Genomic DNA, 20,830 nt, shown 5'->3' with positions numbered 1-20,830 from the left:
ATTTGTTCAAGAAGAGTTGAAGAATTGATGGAGTTAATGATATTGTAGACAAAAAGAGACCTATGGAGTTAACGTGTGTAGTGAAGTGGAATGACCCTGAAGCGACGGCGAAGAGCTCTAGTTTTGATGGTGAAAGGCTAGTCGATTCCGAAATTATAAGAATTTAATTAATTTGATTTTAATTCGCTAAAGTGTGTGAGAAAGATAGATATTCGTGTTGTGGAGACCAAATATTATCACAATAATCAAAATTTGGGAAGTAAAAGCTGCTTGTAGAAAAGTTTTTTGTCATTCTTTGTAGAAAGAACTGCTTGTAGAAAATAACTTTGTCATTCTTAAAAATTGAGGAAGAACGCTTAATTAAACCAAGAAGTTTCGAAGTCTGAGATATTATATGAACGACATGGCAAGAGGAATGAAGGTCAGATCAGAATAGGACACCTAAGTCCTTGACTGTATCAGTACTCGCAATTAAGAGAGTTTCCAATATGATAATCAGTAAAGACGGAGGGTCTAACTGTCTGGGGACAGTTAAAGGACTGAAGTTCGTCACTGTCAGTTGAAGAATAGATAACGTTGTAAGGTTTAATATCACCTGCATAGAGTTTCCACTCAACATTAACAGACTGAAATAAAGTTGATAGATCATTAATGTAAACAATAAAGAAAAGCGGAACAAAGGGTAAGCCTTGGAGAACTTCTTGCGAAACAGTAACATTAATAACATTCTGTATATAATTAAATTCTACATTTTCTTTGATGCGATTTCACAGAAGTAATGTAGATGCAATGAAAAACATGAAACTTTTGTCGTCCGATTACATTTGCCAGCTTAACATGTGAATTTTTGTTTTAGCCAGAGATTGATATATTTGTATCGGAACTTTTATTATTCATGTAAATAGGTTCATACCTTATGCACCTATACAGGTTGTGCGACTTGTGCTGATGCATGTATCTGGATGGAAACGTACCATAACTGAGACAACACATCAAGGATCGTGTAGTTGAAAACAAAAACAAAAAATGTTCACTACATGCAAAGCTTGTTTACAGCTGGATACGTATGAGATGCTGTCCATGTATCGATACAAACTGCCACCATGTGCCAATGCAGTGGTTTATTTTATTTATAACAATGGTATCACTAATTTTTTCAGTGAATTCAAGACGATAATTTATTATCTTTGTGAAACGCTTAAGTTATTAATTACTAATTATAATTCGTTATAAATAATTTAATTACCTATAATCTTTTTGATATGTAAGAGTGACGTAAGCATCCATAAAGTCTTGATGTTATAAACTGCTACTTAATGAACTGTTCAAAAAACGAACGAAATAACCATTTCTGTGATGCAGAACCCCTATTTTTTTCTGTCTGAAAAAAAAAAGAAAAGAAGGCATGACCCAATAGGGTACCCAACCAAATCTTTTGTTAGATTCTTTAGGTAGTAAACAGAATAATGGAAACACTTGGGTACCTAAGTACCGAAGTGTTAAGATGTCGTGGGGTTTTAGGACCCCATTCCACGACATCTGTACAAAGCAGGATGAAATTACATTAATTAGAATTACATATTATTTCTAATTAGATCAATTAAATATTAATTATCAGTTAGCTTTAGCAGCTGATATGCGAAATTTTTAATAATGTGTTAAAAGTTTTAAATTTCAGACACCCCCCGTCATAAAAGTCACATTATACAAATGGCCCTAACATCTGTTTACTGATATCAGGTAAGCTGATATGAATCTGAAATAATTCCATTTGAATTAAAATGTAACATGTTTTATTTCAAAGAAACGCGAATTAAATACTGCATTTTCATTATTCTTGCTTGTTTTCATATTAAAGAAAAAAAAAAAGTACAAAACCGTATTTACATACTTATCCCAGACTTATTCTATTGACCGATTTCTGAACGTTTTTTTAAACGTTTCTTGATCCATGTCTTTTTCCTTCTGGGCAAAGCTGCACATTCAAATTATACAGGGTTCTTATTATGTCCGAGACTGTAGGCTCATTTGATGTGGCTACACTTCCACAGAATCAAAATTCTGTATAAAACTATATTTTTACTCCTAGCTGAAGCATGGACTGTAACTCTTGAATATATTAGCTTTATTCACCAAAAAAAACATAGTCACTGCTCCACTTGCCGATCCGATTTGAGTGACCACACCACACCAAAAAAGAGCTCTGTGTCCTCCTTCTGTACGAAGTATTGTCGCAAGTGAAGCCTTAGCATAGGTCATTAGTCCGACAAAAGACACCCAAGCCACTACCTGTAAGAAATTCAAAAATGAGTCATAAGTATTTTGGCTGTGCAGAATTACTGCAATATTACCAAAGGTTCTGGGACACTAAGAGAAAAACAGTGATTTACAGCAAGAATTTAGCCCTCGTGGGTCGCACAGTTGGTAGAATCGCCGTCCTCGCCACACCGGGTGGAAAAGACGTGAGTTCGAGTCCCGTCGATGACGTAAGGAATTTTTATGGGCCTTTTTCACAACGTGGCTGAGTTAGTCGGTCTCAGGTGAGGGAGCATGGCTTTTTCTCCCCAAAACTCTGGTTTTTCGTCCGGCAAAAAGAAAATCGACCTCAGAACACACGCAATTTACACGGGGAAATATGGCCTTAGTTGCTAATGCTCCTAAAACCCTACTACAATAACAACTAGAATTTAATAAATTATACAGTGATCTCAGCAATACTTAACACTGCTGTACCTTTTGTAACTGTTTCCATAAAATATGCGTATTCCTTAGTGTCCCAGTACTTTTGGTTAAATATAAAGTATTTTAGATTGTACAGTCCACATTCAAAACTAAGGAAGTTTCATTTTCCAGTTTGAAACCAAATGCAAGAAGTAAAAACGCATTTGTAAAATTGGAGGCACTTGTTCCATAAATAAAATTTCGCGATATAAAATTCTTATAAAACGCTTACAACTTCCAAATTTCACATCCTTTATAGAATTAGGCTTTAAAAAATAGCCTACAGGTTTAGGTTTTGATGTTCTAACTTCATACATCACATCACAGCGGTGACTATAAAGTTAGAACATCACACACTGCTCTTTACAAAACGTTTAGACTTATTTTTAAAAAATGTTATCCTAGTATTGTCGCTAGAGGCCACCTGCTATCTGATGAGAGACCAGTAATACTGAAACAAGCTGTTATGAACGTATCTCATCTTTTTTAAATAAATGGCGGAATAAACTTTTGGCGGTGCAGTTTGTGTAAAGTTGGAGAAACGTATTCCGTATATCAATTTTTCTCATGCTCTTTCAAGAGGTATAAATAAAATACTTGATAGGCTTTCTTTTACAGGGCTATTTTAGTGTGTTTTAAGAGTTATTTATTTTGTATTTTATATACAAAAGTTTAATGAAATCCCGGCAGGTGGTGATTAGATATTTCTAAAAATGTGTATATTACAATGCAAGAGCTAAAAAAAAAAAAACTTAATTGTCATATCAGTTATTTATTATCATAATCAACAACAATAATAATAAATACTTTTATTACACAGTTATTGTTCTTGCTATTTTCTGATGACATCTAGATTTGCAAAAATTCAAATATAAATGCATTCAGTTAGCATTAGTAGAGGTATATGATGCAAGAAAGCAAGCTTATGCAGCATCAACCAGCAAAAAAAAAAAAAAAAAAAAAAAGCACTCCCATTTCACCCCTCCTTTCGTTCGAAATACCTGTCCAGCTGAGCCTTAAATTTATTTCGGCTATCAACTTCCACAACAAGGGATGGAAGTCTGTTCCACCAATCTGGCTGCTGGCTAAAGGCAAATTTCTTCACGTCTATCCTACATCTGTCTTTTCTCAATTTGAATTTATGCCCTCTCAGGTGATTATTCTGAGAAAGAGGAAGAATCCAATCAGCATTGAGCATGCCCAAACCATTCAAGGCTTTATACACCTCTATCAGATCACCTCGCCGGTGCCTAGTCTCCAGACACTGTAATTTGCAAAACTTAAGCCTTTCTTTGTAAGGGCAACCCTTTGTTTCATTCACTAATCTTGTTGCCCTTCTCTGTACTCGTTCCAGCAACTCTACATCCTTCTTGAAATGAGGCCTCCAGACCTGTATACAGTACTCAAGGTGTGGCCTGACCATTGCCTTATACAATGGAATAATCACATCCTTATCCCTGCTCGAAAAATTCCTGTATATCATTGACAAGACACCATGAGCTACTCTTGCAGGGCGTCTGCACTGCTCAGAAAATTTCATATCTGCCTGCACAATTACTCCCAGGTCCTTTTCATTCTCTGCTACTGTCAGTGTAGTACCACAGAGTTAATACGTCGCTCTGGGATTACTGTTTCCCATATGTAGTAATTTACATTTGTCAAAGTTAAACTACATTTTCCTCCTCTCAGCCCATCTGCTCAATCTTTCCGGATCCTGTTGCAGCAGCATACTGTCAGTAGTGTCCTTAACAACCCTGCCAACCTTTGTATCGTCTGCAAACTTGGACATTAAGCTTGATATACCATCATCAATATCATTTATAAATACGAAAACAACAATGGACCCAACACTGAACTCTGAGGGACTCCACTAATAACATTAGTCCACGATGAGCAGTGTCCATTGATAACCACTCTCTGTCTTCTTCCACTCAACTATCCCTTTATCCATAGCAGCAATTTGCCTCTAATGCCACACTGCTCCAATTTGTGCAGCAGTCTTCCATGTGCAACAGTATCAAAAGCCTTTCTAAAATCCAAATGTATGAGATCAAAATTATTCCCTGCATCCAGTTCCTTTGTGACCGCATCATAGTATCCAATCAAATTGGTCAGGCAAGACTTTCCCTTAACAAAACCATGCTGTGTCCGAGCTATAACTGAAGTGTTGTCTAGATGATCCTGCATTGCTTCTTTAACCAGTGCCTCCATTAATTTTCCTGGAACAGAAGTTAAATTCACAGGTCGATAATTACTTGTGTCAGCCTTTGATCCTCCTTTGTGAATCGGGGTCACATTTGCTCATCTCCAGTCTATGGGTACCTTCCTTGAGTCCAAAGAAGCTCTCATAATTATGGCTAAGGGTTTGCTTACTTCCTTTGCTACCTCCTTCAATATAACTGGATAGATCCCATCCACCCCGGGTGCCTTTTTTATGTTTATCCTCAACAATTTCTCCTCCGCTTTCCTCTCAGTTATTACAAAATCATCTAGCTCACTACCAGAGTTTACTTCACCTCTGGCATTCCCCTCCTCATTCCGAAAATGTTGACGTATAAGTTATGCAGAACAGTATGTCTACTCCTGCCCTCTACCGGCAATGATAGTAGCTGTCAACATCGAAAATCCTTTAGTCAAACAGAACTTGTATATAGAAATTTTTGATTTTTATTAGGACCACCAGCCTGCATTATTGATACCTGGTAGGATAAGTCCATGGTTGTTTTCCTTGTCCTTGAATCCGCCATTAGCATGAATGAGCAGGAACTGGAATTCGTCAGACCAGGCAACATTTTTCCAATCCACCAGTGTTGGTGTTTCTTAGATAGACCTTAGCAAACCTTCTTGTTAGGGTGTATTTTTCGTATTTTTAATTTTGATGCGCTTTTTTTTTTCACGTTTTCCGAGTCAGTCGGTCTCAAGCGAGAATTGTAAGGTTACTTGTAGTATCGTTTATGTGTGTGTTAAGCGCCACGGCAATAAAGGTTATGAGGAGTCTGTATCCTCGCGGGTGGCACCATCCTCCTCACGCTAAATGGAAAAGGCCCGGTTTCGAATCCCTTCATTGACACGAGGAACGTTTTATGGACATTTTGACACTGTGGCTGAGTTAGTCAATCTCAAGCGAGATGTTTTCGGAAATTCGAGTTTTTCATCCAACAAAGCAGGCAAACTGACTAAAGAATGCACGCAATTTATGGACATAATGCACATGGGTGGACGAGGGTTTCTCGAGTAACCCTAACATGACATTTCTTTTTTTTTTTATGAGGTGTGAGTGTATTTGGCGCTTGACACACACCTAAATTGATATTTCTTAGATTTATAAAGAAGAATAAATATCTATTTATTGATAAGGGTGCGTGAACCGATTCCAGCCACACTCTGTTATTCTTCTATCAATATCCGAATTATTAGATAGCTATCAATATATACTTACCACAAGAAGAGCACCCCACGTATCGTCACGAAGAGGTGGATTTGGGCTCATTATAGCAGTCGTCAAAATATAAGCTGCCCATGCAGTTCCACCAAAAGTAAATCCCAGAATAGTGGACAATCTTTTCGCAGATACAAACATGGCAATAAAACATGCTACAGGGTTAGCTACAGTAGATAAAGCAGTAGCCAGATGATATGCTGTATTTCCATACGGCAGAGTTGAATACGTCTAAAAAAGAAAGAAGAAATACACTCTGATTTAAAAATTAGAAATTAACATTTTGTCTAAGATTTTGAAAAACAAATCTAGGACCATGATTTAGAAAAGGTTAACTAGTTGTTAACACATGTACTGAATTCTTAGTTTTTTTTCTGTAAATTTTATCGTTGGGACATAATTACATAATGTACAGTAACCAAATGTGGTTTCTGTACGTGACAAACCCGTGTCTATTGGAAACAGATATTGGAAATCAGTAAATCAGTAAATCAGATGGTAAATGTTATCCATTTTAGTATGGTTAGGTATAGCTGCCTAAAAGCCAGTAGGTTTCCCCTTTATCAAAAACAGCCTGGCATGGACTAAACGAAGTGTCAAAAGCGTGCCACAAGGATGCAGGTCGTTTGATTCGATTCCTTCCTACAATGATTGTAAATTGGATGATTGCGAATGTCTACTCCGAAGAGTTCGTTCTACCACATTCCACAGTTGCTCTGGATCTCCATGTGATGACTGGAGAGGCTGCCACAGTAAGCTGAATTCTCTCTCTCATGTTCCTGGTAACAGTTCTGCACAATTCTGGTCTTGTAACATGCGCATTATCCTGTTGAAATAATATTTGTTGATGAATATACGCTACACACATGGAGAAACACGCCTGATCGGCTACAATTTCCAGAAGGGCCGCAGTAGCCGAGTGGTCAGTGTCAGGGTGCATAAGTACATGTGCTTTGAAGTGACCGGGGTTCAAGCCCGTGACTACTAAATACAGTGTTGTTTCTTGTATTCTATCTTTTGAACACCTCTGACCGTGGGGTCGTCCAGGAGTATAAACAGAAGGTTTATTTATTTATAACCTGTGGCATCCAACATTTGGATGCCACAGGTTTCTGGAACTACGAAAACACTCCCCACACCATTATATCGCCAGCACCAACCTGCATTGTTGGTAGCTGGCAGGATGGATCCATGGACTCAAGCTGTTTTCATCATATTCTGGTCCCCAATGGCATGAAACAACAAGAATCGAGCATCGTCAGACCAGAAAACATTTTTCCAATTCTCTAGCGTTGATGTACCTTGTAAACTTGCCTTTAATTTGGTTATTGTACCCCTCGATACATCGCAGACGCAGTCGCACACGAAATCCCCAACAGGGTTGCAGTTTCTGAGGTAGCCATACCGGCTTGTTTGGCGCTGATTATTATGCCACATTCAGAGTCACTTATTTTTCGCCTAACCTGAACAGAACAATAATCTCGATTTGAATTGCACACACGCAGCATCCCTACATATCTGCCCACTGGCTTTATATCGCATGATAAGAAGGAACGCTCCGTTTTATGAAAAGGGTAAATGTACCTAATATTGCGACAACTCAGTGTATGCTGCAACTGCTGGGGCAAGCTGCATGCCGAAAAATCCAATGTGCTTAAGATCTTTTCAATTTAGAGCTCTATCCTGCTGAAGATGCTTATGGCCTGTCGAACTGCTTCTACTGATGTACCATAGGTTTTAACAGGGCTATCATTGGATTTACACCTGGTGTTTCTGTCAATGAGTTTCTGTCAAATCTAAGAAAGGGGCTTCCATATAACTGTTTATCATTTGAAATAGATTGTGATGCGAGTTACAAAGAGGAAAGGAAGTTAATGGACAGAATTCGTAAAACGGTGGTGGCAAGAACGTTGGAGAAATTGTGTGAAAGGAGCCGTAACAAAAAAAAAAAAAAAAAAAAAAAATTTCCGTTGGTAATTGCTAATGATAAACAGTTGGCAATTTGGTGTAATCCTAATTTCCATACAACTTATCTTTTGACCGGACATGGTTCGTTTCGTGTTTTTTTTTTGCAAAACTGAGGGAATTGGGAATCACTGAGCGTACTCTATATAATTGTGGACTTCCGAAATGTTGGAACCACTTTTTCTATGAATGTGTTGAGTATTGTGACATGAAGGAAAAATTAATCGAAGAAGCTCCTAATTCCTTAGTCTCAGATGTGAACAACTGTTAATATAAAAGAAGATTTTTATGCACTTCGGAACTTTGCAGTCCAATTATTCAGAAGAAAGGGATCTTGTTGCAGTTGGAGGAGCACGTGCCAGATACTGAATGACGATTAAAAAGGACATTACGTGCTACATTAGAACGGATTATAACATAATCTGTTCTATATTATAATCGGATTATATTATAATCCGACTATAATAATAATTATTATAGACAGGATGGAGGCAGGATGAGTGGCGCCGTTCTAGTTATCAGTGAGTCTACCTTGTGAACACTACAACTTCTAAAAACCTTAAGAGACATCCTCCAGATGTCTCTTCCATTGACTCATGAAACTAATTAGGTGAATGATTCTGCTGGAAATAAAAAATTATCATACCTGGATCATTGGGTTAGGTCTACATAAGTATAATTTCAATGGTAGTATAACTTCAATTGCTTACTGTGCCATATATTGTTCTGATTGATCTAAATGGGCTGATTGTGCTATTTATACAGCTGAAGTTATAGGCTTATGGTGTTTATCAGTATTCGTGGAGTGTAATGCTTGAATTGTAAAGAATTATGATATTATACTACCAACATCAGACTCAAGGCGCCTGCATGGAGCATAGTCTTTCAGCAGGAGACCTGTGATAAAATGATATCACCATCAGAAATGGCATATCATTGGCGTATCAAGCAATTCAGACACTTTTGGGTCTCCAGTGGAGGGATCCACCACCACCAGCCTGCTGGATTGCATTGTAGTTGGTTCCTGGATGGATGACCTGTGCTGCTGTGGTGTTATTGTATTTACAGGGACTGTGCATGGAGATTGCTCTAAGTGTTACTCTCTACTGTTAACAGAACAAAGTTGACGTCTTCATTGTGACCACAGCTCCTCGTTTAGACTTTTACTTCCTGGATTGGACTTCTATTACTGATTTCGACTCTTCGTGGTAGACCTAGAAGCATCATCCGGATCTTTGGAGGTCATCACAAGCTTATGTTGGGACTTTTTTCAGATACCTTCATGGTATTGCATTGTGATATGGAGAACGAACCGACGCTCAACGAGTGACTCCAAGATAATTGCACATCAACTTGTTCAGTGGTTGTATATGTTGTATAGGTGATGGAATTGCTGGGAAAACTGGCTGTGACTGCCTAGTACAATTAATAAACAAATAAAGAAAACAGTGTGTGCTGTATTTCACTGATTCGCTTGTAGCATGTATGCACTCCGTGGGTCCCTCGTGGGTAGCACAGTTGGTAGGATCGCTGTCCTGCTCACACCAAGTGGAAAAGACCCGAGTTCGAGTCCCATCGATGATGAGAGGAAGTTTTATAGGCCTTTTTCAAAACGTGGCTGAGTTAGTCGGTCTCCGGCGAGGTTAGCATGGTTTTTTCTCCCGGAAACTCTGGTTTTTCGTCCAACAACGGCACTCCTTGGCTGAGTTAATCGGTTTCAGGCGTAAATAGCAAGGTTTTAACTCCCCACTCCCTGGAAACTTGGGTTTTTAGTCCAGCAAAAGAAACAAATGGATCAGAGAACACATGCAATTGACAAACATAGTATACTTGGGCAGATCAATTGTGACATTTTGTAAGAACGCAGTTGCTTTTATACATGTTCCAAACACACAGGTAATGTTAATTTTTTCCAGATTCCAGGTAAGTTCGGATACTTTTGGTAACGCAGTTTATTATCCTCCACCTCCTCTAGCTAATATTTTTCCTCCTCCCCTCCCGAATTAAAATATACATTAAAAAGGGGGAGGGGACTGGTCTGTATTCAACAAAGCCCATCGACTCACCTGTATAGAAGGCAACACACCATTGCTGAGAGCACATGCAAAACCTTGAACTGTCAGGAGAATAAAAATAGGTACAGTAAATTTGACTCTCTCCGGACTAAGAGAATAGCTATACCTGAATCCTCCTGGCTGCATGTCAGGTGGGGGTGTTGTTGGATCAGCACGTCGACTTTTTTCATGTAAGTGAGTATTTTCTGTAGGAGTCTGGAAAAGAAAAAAAAATTATAACTGTTTCATTTGTAATTTATGATCGTTGTTTAACAAAGAGAACTGATCCCTAAAGATAGTGCAAAAAATAATAATAAAATAAATAAATTTTAGCTTTTCCTGGTTTGCTGTAGCTCTTATGAAATACTTCCTCGACGCTCACCAGATGGCGTAATGGCGGATCAATTTGAAAGACCAGAACAGTAATTATTATGATATTGCAGCGATGCAATTTACAACTTTATCATTTTATCATTGGTGATTCAGTCATGTTAAAAAAAAACAAAAAAAAACCGAATTTCTCATGCAGAATGATATCTGCCATAGTTATCAACACCAAGCTACCATCAAGATAATCAGTTTTTTTTTTTTTTTTTCTTAAATCAGTTCAGTGCGATAGCTACATGAATCTGATTAGTTTTTAAAAGCTAACACTTTACTGAATTTCAGAACACTGTGTACCAATCACTCATGTCTATTAAAGGGGAACATTTCCTTCCTTGATGCAATATGAAGGAAGTGCTATTTCAATATACTACAGAAAGAACACTTTGCCTAAAAGTACAGCTTTCATACAGTAGATGGCAGCACTAAATAGTTCTACATAACTTCCGGTTTATTTCATTCCAAATAGTAGTCGACTCTTACATGTTGCTGTTATTTTTGTTAGAGAACCATGTAATAAAACATGCACACACATAGAGAGAGAATTTTTAATCAATTCTGTGAAATAGGATAATCATTATAAAGAATTTGGAGGCCAGGGGAGTACCCGAAATGCTTTGGAATTTGGACATTTTTTTCCTGGTCAATGAGAGCCTTGTGAAACCGGGCCATTGTCACTGAACTATTTTTGAAAGAGTTCAGTACCATCTGGATACAGGATCACTATATAGGCAGAACGTGGTCCGAAACAATGCCGAGATAGGATCTGGAGGTGAGAGTGTGCTCAAGGGTTGAGGGGATCCGATGATGTCCATGAAAACATCCTCTAAACCATGATACCCCACCGATGGTCTGATTTCGTTCATCCATACAGTGTTATCGCAGCTGTTCGTCTGCTCGTCATCCAATACGCACCCGTCCATCAGCATGATGGAGCTGGAATCTTGATTTGTCAGACCAGGCAACTCTTTTCCAGTCGTCCAATGTCCAGGAACAGTGTTCCGTGCCCAATACAAGTAGAGGTATCGATGGTGGTCAGCCAATATGGACACATGAATAGGTTGCTTATTCCGTATTTCTATCCGCAAGAGCGTCTGCTGTATGATGATATGCTCGGAAACGTGTTTCTCTCTACGCCCTAGTTGTTCTCTGCCGTTTATTGAGGGATCGTAAGCCTCCTGTTTTTTTTAGAAAACACATGCGAACTACCGTTCACCTCGCCTGTCATCCAGTGGTGGGCTCCCCGACCTGGCACGTTGGGTAGTTATATCCCCTCTTCAGACTGTTCAGGTCACACCTTCACTACAGCGGCCCTCGAACAGCTGACAATGCCTGCGATTGCTGAGATGCTTACCACGCCTTCCTAGCGCGGTAAGCTATTATCCATTCAAACTCTGTCATTTCCTTTCCTTTCCCCATTGCACGGGCTTCGTAATGACGATCTGAGATGCACTACCGTGCCGTCACTATATATGCTTCGCCGGTCGGTAACGTCACTCATGGGTATTGTGAGATGCGTACACTCGTGGAGACAAGGGGTTGGTCATAATGTATAGGCCCGTGAATTTAAGGATGATTTTTTTTTTAATACTGATTATTTTAGACTAGACGTACCCGGCGTAACGTACGCCATCTTTCTGATTATGGCGTAAATAGTTTAATTTAGATCATTCAGTTTTCACAATTCTTGTTTAGCGGTGACATAATTCTATAGCAGTCACCTGTGGGATGTATGTTTCTATTTGCAGGTGGTTCCCCGTCTTCTCTAACAAATATTGAAGCTACCTCCGTTTTGGATGTAGGTTCATTATATCGTCTCTTATTTAAATCCGGATCTTCTATAAATGCCATGCGCACATTCATTGTTGGATTGGCCTGGATTAGTTGATACATTTGTTTATATGACTCAGCAAATGGGTTAACTTGTCGCAGCATCTCGTCCAATTGTTGCATTACTTCGGCTATACACCCTTGGTCTGATTGTTTTTCAAGCCGCTTTGTTGTTGCTTCTGCAGAATCGAAAATATAAAGTTGTCCATATCCTGGCTGATTTGCCTCGTTTGGATATAGCGGTGAGACCAAATGCTAAATCTAACCGTGTATTCTAAAACAGTATGGTCCATTTCCGGGCGGTGATTTAATCTCTGCGCCCATTGATGCCAACGCCATTGCTGAGTTGTACTCTCGTATATGTTCTCTGTAGTTATTTAGTTCACGTGTATCCCCTGTAAGCAGCTCTCGTAATAGAGTAGGTATTTCAGACAGTGGGCCAAGTGAAACCATCATGACAGCATTTAGTGTATTTATTCGATGTATTTAACTCATGTCCCCAGTATCTTGCATTGCAATACTCACAGTTGTAACAGTATTTCATATGTCATGCTCTTCTACATTAATTACAGCTTGTTGATTATTCGCATCCGGTACTTCTATTTGATTAGTCCTACGGCGTCTTCTCATTTCCAATCTTGCTTCTCTTTCTTCAATGTTTTCTGTCCATTTTCGTAGTCGTAGAGTCTCTCTTAGTCTATTAGATCTTTCCTCTAATGTTTTTTTAGCATTTATTGTACATTTTCTCAAAGTTCTTACACACTGTTCAGCCATTTTTACACTTGTTAAAACTTAGAACGGTTTATTAAAATTGAAGACATAAAATAAACATACATCGATAGATTTCAGGCATAGGTTGCCTTTCTTCAGTCGAAAAACGTTAGTACAAAAATTAATAAAGAATGAGAGTATGGTGGTCATGCGCATTCTAATTTTGTCCAGCTTTTGCCGTTAATTCGGATCTGCACGCTGTCATCTATCGTTGTCTTTCATTTGGTGTTTAGAGAGCAGACCGTACTTTGTGCGATAAAACATTTGTACTTTGTACCTGATACGTGGAGAACTAATGATGTTTGAATAGTAGGCGTTATCATGTAACATTCTAGTTGTTGATTTAGTTGGATTATTTATATGGCAGGAAATTTCTTAAATGTTAAAAGAATACTATGCCCGACCAACTATGGTACTCCCCAAATTTTAGGGAATACTTAAATTTAGTGTAAGAAAATTTACTCTAAATGTTGAGAGTATTTTGTTATTTGTATTTACTCAAGTTATAAAACATTTATATTTATTTTTAAAAATGATCAATCGAATTTTATTATTTTTCTTAGCGCATTTGGAGATATTTTATTTAAAATTCACCTATAATACCTTTCATCTCATTTTTAGCTGTACAACCTCCCACCTTATCCATTACAGAACAATAAGTGTTGGATTGTCTTAGATTTGAATTGTTTTATAGTTAGCGGCAAGGCAACTAAGACTGTGATGCGTCAATACATCGTGAATGTAAGCCGAGCACATTCTCCGGTTAGATTTGTTCTTTTGAAGGATGAAAAACCCAAAATTCCGGGAGAGAAACGTGTTACTTTATCCTGTAACTTTCAGCCGAGGTGTAAAAAATTTCATAAAAGTTCTGCCGTCAGATTCGAAACTTAGCATTTTTCCCCACTCGGTGTGGAAGAACAGTGGTCGTAATTACTGTTCTGCCAGCTAGGGCTAGCCAAACGATTGCAATTACCCGTTTGACAAATATATGGCGACACTGTTTCGCTAAGCTTGTCACAGACATTGTTCCATACCTGATAAAATATCCGTGACTACTACCTAGAAGTCTAAACCTCTGATGGAACTGACAGTCAGGTCCCACTTGTGAGTTAAGTGGCCCGAATTTCGGCAAAGTCCTGTCGTTCTGCGACAGCTCAATTCTCTGTTTGCACCTTCACTTTGGCGGGACTGTTAGTAATCTTGGAGATTTTCCCATGTACAAGATCAGCAACACTGCACTTTGTATACTGGAGGTGACCACCCAGATGTAAACCAACGTAAGCAGGGATAGAAGTGTGGCGTCTACATCACACAAAAGAATCGCCGGTCCTCGTCATCAGGAAATACTTGTTGCGGCGAAATACTTGATGGAATTACCAGAGTAAAGCTCTGGTAATTCCATCTCATTCTTGAAGAAAGGACACAGTATATCATCTTTAAACATATAAATATGCAGAATCATAAAAAAGAGGTTCTGTTCTGATTGGTTATATTTATTTAAGTTTTTAACTTAAATAAATATAGCCTATTTAAGTTGAATAAATATAACTTCATTAATTTGGTGTTACAGAACTTGAAAAACCTTCAAGATTATTACTGGTCTTCAGCAGAAAACTGGGACAGTTTTGAACAATTTTCCCTACTGAACAGCGTGTGTTTTGTGTGAAAAAGGTTTATCAAATTAGTTGTGTTACTGAGAGCAGCGTGTCGGCTTCCAAAAAGATTTTTACAACAGAGAACGCCCTCGTGGGTAGCGCAGTTGGTATAATCACCGTTCTTCCCATACCGGGTGGAAAAGATTCGAGTTCGAATCCCATGAATGACTCAAGGAATTTATATGGGCCTTTTTCGCAACATAGCTAAGTTAGTCGGTCTCAATCAAGAGTATTGTGTTTTTTCTTCCGGAAACTCGGGTTTTTCATCCAGCAAAGCAGCCTAAGTTGCTGATGTGTCTAAAACGCTAGAACAGCAGGGAATGTCCAACGAGGCAGAAATTACAGGTTGGTTAAAGAGTTTGAAGACATTACGAAGTTGTTGGCAGAAAGAAGTGTTACAACGCCTGAAAAGATTACAGTTGGGACAAAATGTACGTGACATATTAAACTTGCCTGTAGTGGCTGTGCCTTTCTTACATATAAGTGTAAAGACGTAACAATCGCTCCGATTACAGGTTACAAACAAGTAACACAGCTAAGAGAATCATACACGAATGTAAAGATAGTAGACGGCTTGCTTCCACCTTGCCAGGACGGTAACCAGTAGGATGCACACACTGCACCCTGTTGGGCTAAGCTGCCGATAGCTCAACACGAACAATATAACCCTACAGTATACCGCACAAACATATTCACTACTGCACTAATCGGCTTTGTTGGGTACAGTAACTTCACAAACACACGGGGGGGGGGGTTGCCATAGTTTGGCTTAGGACCAGCTCCACACAAGAAATAAAAAATAACACCAAAGCAACGGTAAACACTGCTGCTTAACAAAGAAATAAAAATGATATGCTCACCATTCGTATGTCTACGAGTTCTGTTCGGACCTGTGGCAGTACGTTCAACAGAACAAAAGCCACCCAGCTAAGGAACATCATGGTTGCGAGGAAACTGAAGAATCCTTCAACAGGAAATCTGGGTTCTGGCGTAACTTCTTGGATCGTAAAGTTCAGGCCATTGGTGCTAACATTTCTGCACTCGGAGTTTCCACCCACTCCCTGGATTAAAGCCATGATGCTTGGGAGCAAGCCACTCATGCCTTCGCCTATCAGGTACGAGATGATGTACTTTTCCCGATAGTTGGCCATGAAGGGAAGGTAAAGTACTGAAGTGGTGCAGTCCACAAAGGAAAGGCTAAATGCGAGGCTGAATAGAGCTGTGCTATGTTCACTTCCCCCAATCCAAGTGGTTCGGTCCCAGAATAGAGTCAACAGAATGGTGGCGAAGGTTCCAACAGCAAGAGTCAAGTGGATCACTGGTATCTCCAGTACCTAGAAAAAAGGATTTTAAGACTACAGGTTGAAATATTCGTTTATCAGTTAAACTGCAACATAGTGATGTAGTATGAAATCATACCGATATATTCCATTCTTAACGAAATTTAAAAAATTCGCCTTAAATTTTACAAATGTTCAAATACTTACCATCAGCATTAACAACGATGCATAACATGGACACACTTCTTGGCAAATCTGTAGTGCTAGACAGACCAGTTTAGCTTCATGCCTCCCCTGAACAGTTCCATAACAGTGTTCTTTATATTATAAGGAACCGCATGTAAAAGTCCAGTAGTGTGAGGGCAGGGGAATCCGGAGTGGATATTCCGTACTTCGTCTAGGTCCTACCCCATCTTACAGATGAAATAACATCCCGAAAATATCTCGTACTACGGAGGTAATGTGGTTGTGCACGATCCTTCTGGAGATAAGTAAGAAAATGATTCCTCTGGAAGATAAGACCACTGTCGTCGCTAGTAGTTTAACAACCAAACTGATTGGCACTATTCAGTTTGAAAGAAGATTCATCTGACCAAATGAAATCTGGAATAGATCCGTTTTCATTTCGGAATCTCTATATATTTACAAAATACAACAAATACTGATTTACAAACAGCAGTTTGTAAAACAATATTTGTTTTAGACCTTGCGGATTATGCGAAAGCCTGTAGTACCCTCCGAGCAGATTCATCATCAGTTGACTTGAAAGACATCCACAATGTTCCAAATGTTTTGAAAATTTTTAAAACAAAAAAATTACAGTAATAAGTTTTTCTTATCAGTCCCAAATTAATTTTATCAACGTCTCTTTATAGCTCTTTTGCATTATTAATTTGTTAGTAGCATTTAAGACTGTACGTTGTTCGAACTCCAAACAAACTTCATCTCCAACAACACTAAAAACCAACACATATCTTCACATACCCTAACAGCGCTAAAGAGAACGCTAACACCATTTCTCTGAATGATTGTCTATTACCTTTACACTGAAAGGACAGCGTTCCTGGGATACCTGGTTCCTGGCCAACGCGACGCTGTTACCCTTCTCGCTAGTGGCCGAACCCACCGTTTGGCAGGTATATAGGTACACTGCATCACTGCATTCATGTAGACGGTAATCGATGTCAGTATGGATAAACGTCATGAGTTTTTCGACTTTGAAAGGGGGATGATAATGGGTGCCAGACGCACGGGTCACTATCGCGGAGGTGGTACAGAAATTGCACTATCCCCGTTCGACAGTATCAAAAGTGTATGGAGAATACGTCATTTCTGGTATAGTATCTCATCGTGGACTGCACCTGGGCAGAGAAAGAGTGGATGAACGTGGCTGTCGACGTCTGTTTCGCATTGTTTCATCCAACCGGAGAGCGATAGGGGCACAAATCACCGCCGACTTCAACAGGAAGGTGCCAGTAACGGCTCCACCAAGACCATCAATCGATCATTAGCCGCAGTGGGTTATGGGAGGCGCCGACCCACCAGAGTCCCATTGCTAACATCATGACACAGGACTCTACGCCTTAACTGGGCGAAAGAACATTGGCACTGGACCTTAGAGACGGGTTTCCTGGTCCGATGAGTCCCATTTCCAGTTATTTCGAGCGGACAGGAGAGTACGTATCTGGCGGAAACCGCACGAAGCTATACACCCATCATGTCAACAAGGAACTTTTCAGTTAGGGGACGGTCGGTAATGGTCTGTGGCATGTTCAACTGGCACACGTTGGGACCTCTGGTACATCTAGAAGCATCTCTAAACGGTCCAGGTTACGTGTCCATCCTTGCAGACCATTTGCATCCCTTCATGGTCGTCATGCACCCACAGGGCAACGGACTCTCCAGCAACACAGTGCGCCTCCCCACAGAGCCGTGGTGATTAGAAATACTTCGAAGGGCATTCACAGATTTTACCACCATGGAATGGCCTCCCCGTTCACTGGACATGAACCCTGTAGAGCATCTTTGGGACGCTGTGGAAAGAATCCTCCTTTGGATCCTCCACCCAGGAATGCGACGGAATTATGGCAGCGGTGCAGCAAGCATGGATGGAAATACCTGTGGAATGCTTTCGTGAACTACTGGACTCAATGCCTCGTCGTGTGACTGCCCTTATCCGGGCGAAAGGTGGGCCTACCCGTTACTTGGTAGGTATCACATGATTTCTCTCCACTCAGTGTAAATGTCTTGCATTTGTATTTTTATGGATATCTAAATATGTATACATAATTTAGGAACACTGTAGAAAGAAGCAAGATTTTTCGCAGTCTCCTCGAAGTCATTGCAAACTTGCCATCTCCTCCTCCTTTTTCTTAAAGGTAAAAGTCGAGGATTGTGTTTTGGTTAATTATTTCGACCGGCTGAGGGAAGGGACTTCATAAAACCTTGATTCAAGAATTTGCTTGATCAAGTGGACTCCTCTTTCAAGAGGAAGTTTGAGACTATGTTTGAATCCAAGATGTGTTAACCTCGCATAATATAATGCTATAGTACTATCGTTACAAATTAAAATATAAGCCAAATGTAAAAACTTACTATTTGTATTAGTATTAGCTATATAGTGTAAGGAAACAACAAGCTTTTCCTGCACCGGCCAAAAAAACAAAAGTATATTAGAAAATACAAATTACGCACTTCCCTCCTCATATAGCATCACCGTCCATCCCCACACCGGGTGAAAAAGCCCTGTCGATGACGTGAAAAATTTTTATGGGCCTTTTTAACAACGTGGCTGAGTTAGTCGGTCTCACCCAAGGGTAGCATGGTTTTTTCTCCCTTAAACTCCGGTTTTTCGTCCAGCAAACAGAAAATCAACCTCAGAACACATGCAATTTACATACGGAGCAATATGGCCTTAGTCGCTGATGCTCCTAAAAACCCTCTACGACAATAATAATCCTCATATAGGTAACGATCCAGTTGATGTTTGTATTTCTTCAAACTGTCAGCTTCAACTACCTGCGGATGCAACTCGTTCCAGCAATCAACGACTCGGTGGCGAAAAGAAAACTTCCTGCGATCTAGTCTAAATCTCTTACCCAGTAATTTGAATTTATGGTCCTAGTTCTGGAATTCTATATAACACTGAAAAATTTTCCTTCATTCATTTTAATAACCCCTCTCAGGGCCTCATAAACCTCAGTCAGGTCACCTCTGAGGTGCCATTGCCAAGCTCTGTAGCCCACATAATTGAAGTCTTTCCTTGTACGGTCTTCCTTTTTGCTGATCCCACTGTGCGAGTTGCCCGTCTTTAGACCCTTTCAAGAAAGCGTCTTTTTTTTTTTTTTTTTTTAAGTGACGTCTCCATTCTTGGACGCAGTATTCCCAGTATTGTCTTACAATTGCATATACAGTGGAACTAAGACCTGTCCATCTCTACAGGATATTGTTCGATAAATCATCGACAGGTCACCATGAGCTTTCCTGGACGCCTCAGAGAACTTCATATCTGCCTTGTATTATAACTCCCAGATCCCTTTCTTCCGGTACTGTTTTAAATTCAACTCCACCATTAAATTCGCCCCTTTTGGGGGTTGCTGTTCTCCAAGAGTGTAAGTCCTAACTTGCAACTTAAGAGCACGTTTAAAATATGATGAATTCTTAATTGCTAGAACCAACATGGAATTTATTTTAAAAAGAGTTCCCCTTTTTCCATAGGTACGCCACTAAGTAATCAGGAGAGAAAGCAAAAACTATTAAAACTGCAAATAAAATTACAGATAAAAATTTAAATTTTTGTAACCTGCATGATATAAGAAAAATTCATGTTAAAAATTTTTGAGCCTAAGAAAATATTCCCTATGCAAAACCCTGCCAAATAATGTTAAAACACCAATAATTGATACATTAACTAAATTGTTTACTTCTTCTGAGGTTGCAGAACATAAAGTGTCACTTACCTTTTGAGACCAAACACGTCTTGCACCACTATATATTAATGGGCCAAGATTTGCTACTTGGCTGATGATTACAATGTAAGAGGCCAAATCCCATTTTTCTGGTAGTTTTTGTACTAATACTGGTAATTCCACCCACAGACCGTTCAATTCAATCCACGAACTGATTCCCAAGAAGATCACTAAAATATCCACAAGAATCTTTCTCTTGGAGACGTTTTCGGATTCCTTTTGTTGTGGGGTTTCCATTGGTAGGTTATAGGATAGATAAAAATATCTTCAGAGGTGGTAATTAACAGGCGTTTTTAACTAAATGCAAGGACAGTTCCAAAGTAAAATAACCTACAAATAGAAAACATAAAACAAATGAACAAACTGTAATGTCAGAAAACAAAACGTAAAAATACTTATAATGATTTTGGTTGTTAAAACCGGTTCTATTGTATGATAACTGCAGGTCTCGCTTACCACAGAAAAGATAAGATATCATATCTGTACGTGTGCTGATTAACTGTTCATGATAGCCGACGGTTAAATTTATTCGGTTTATGAGATTATTTCAGAAATTTTAAAATTATCCAGTTTTTATTCTACGAACTAAGCTCTCGTAATATCATCTCGTTTTCTTGGGTAATATTACTAGAGCGGGTAAAATCTTGCTTTCCCAAGCACACTGTCCTGAGGATTTTGAAGGATTTCGCTAACCAGGAAGTCTGGTTGAGGAAAACTTGTAAATGAAAGGAGCAAAGGTACTTAACGACTTAATAGGTTAATC

The 20,830-nt window shown here is 39.2% G+C and overlaps 1 protein-coding gene across 1 annotated transcript; it reads right to left on the bottom strand.

Annotated features, from left to right (window-relative positions):
• Nucleotides 1-458: 458 nt before the first annotated feature.
• Nucleotides 459-20,304, bottom strand: LOC150090651 (solute carrier family 52, riboflavin transporter, member 3-B-like). Its single transcript, XM_090383196.1, has 6 exons — nt 20,074-20,304; nt 15,680-16,153; nt 10,192-10,395; nt 6,161-6,391; nt 2,164-2,289; nt 459-626 (listed from the first exon to the last, which is right to left on the bottom strand). The coding sequence occupies exons 1-6, from the start codon at nt 20,302-20,304 to the stop codon at nt 459-461; spliced, it is 1,434 nt and encodes a 477-aa protein (XP_090239322.1).
• Between the last annotated feature and the right edge of the window lie 526 nt (nt 20,305-20,830).

The sequence above is a fragment of the Mastigoproctus giganteus genome, chromosome 1 (genome assembly GCF_048544385.1).
Source record: "Mastigoproctus giganteus isolate SK-2022 chromosome 1, ASM4854438v1, whole genome shotgun sequence".
Classification (NCBI taxonomy): Eukaryota; Metazoa; Arthropoda; class Arachnida; order Uropygi; family Thelyphonidae; genus Mastigoproctus; species Mastigoproctus giganteus.
This window is presented reverse-complemented; position numbering and strand designations above follow the sequence as displayed.

What these genes read in the sequence shown, in the direction of transcription:
- LOC150090651 (XM_090383196.1), bottom strand. Translation starts at nt 20,304, where the DNA reads ATGGAAACCCCACAACAAAAGGAATCCGAAAACGTCTCCAAGAGAAAG. An exon ending in TATATAGTGGTGCAAGACGT is followed by an intron (nt 16,154 to 20,073) that starts GTTTGGTCTCAA and finishes CCTTTTTTCTAG; the next exon opens with GTACTGGAGATACCAGTGAT. An exon ending in GTGTGTTGCCTTCTATACAG is followed by an intron (nt 6,392 to 10,191) that starts GTGAGTCGATGG and finishes TTTCTTTTTTAG; the next exon opens with ACGTATTCAACTCTGCCGTA.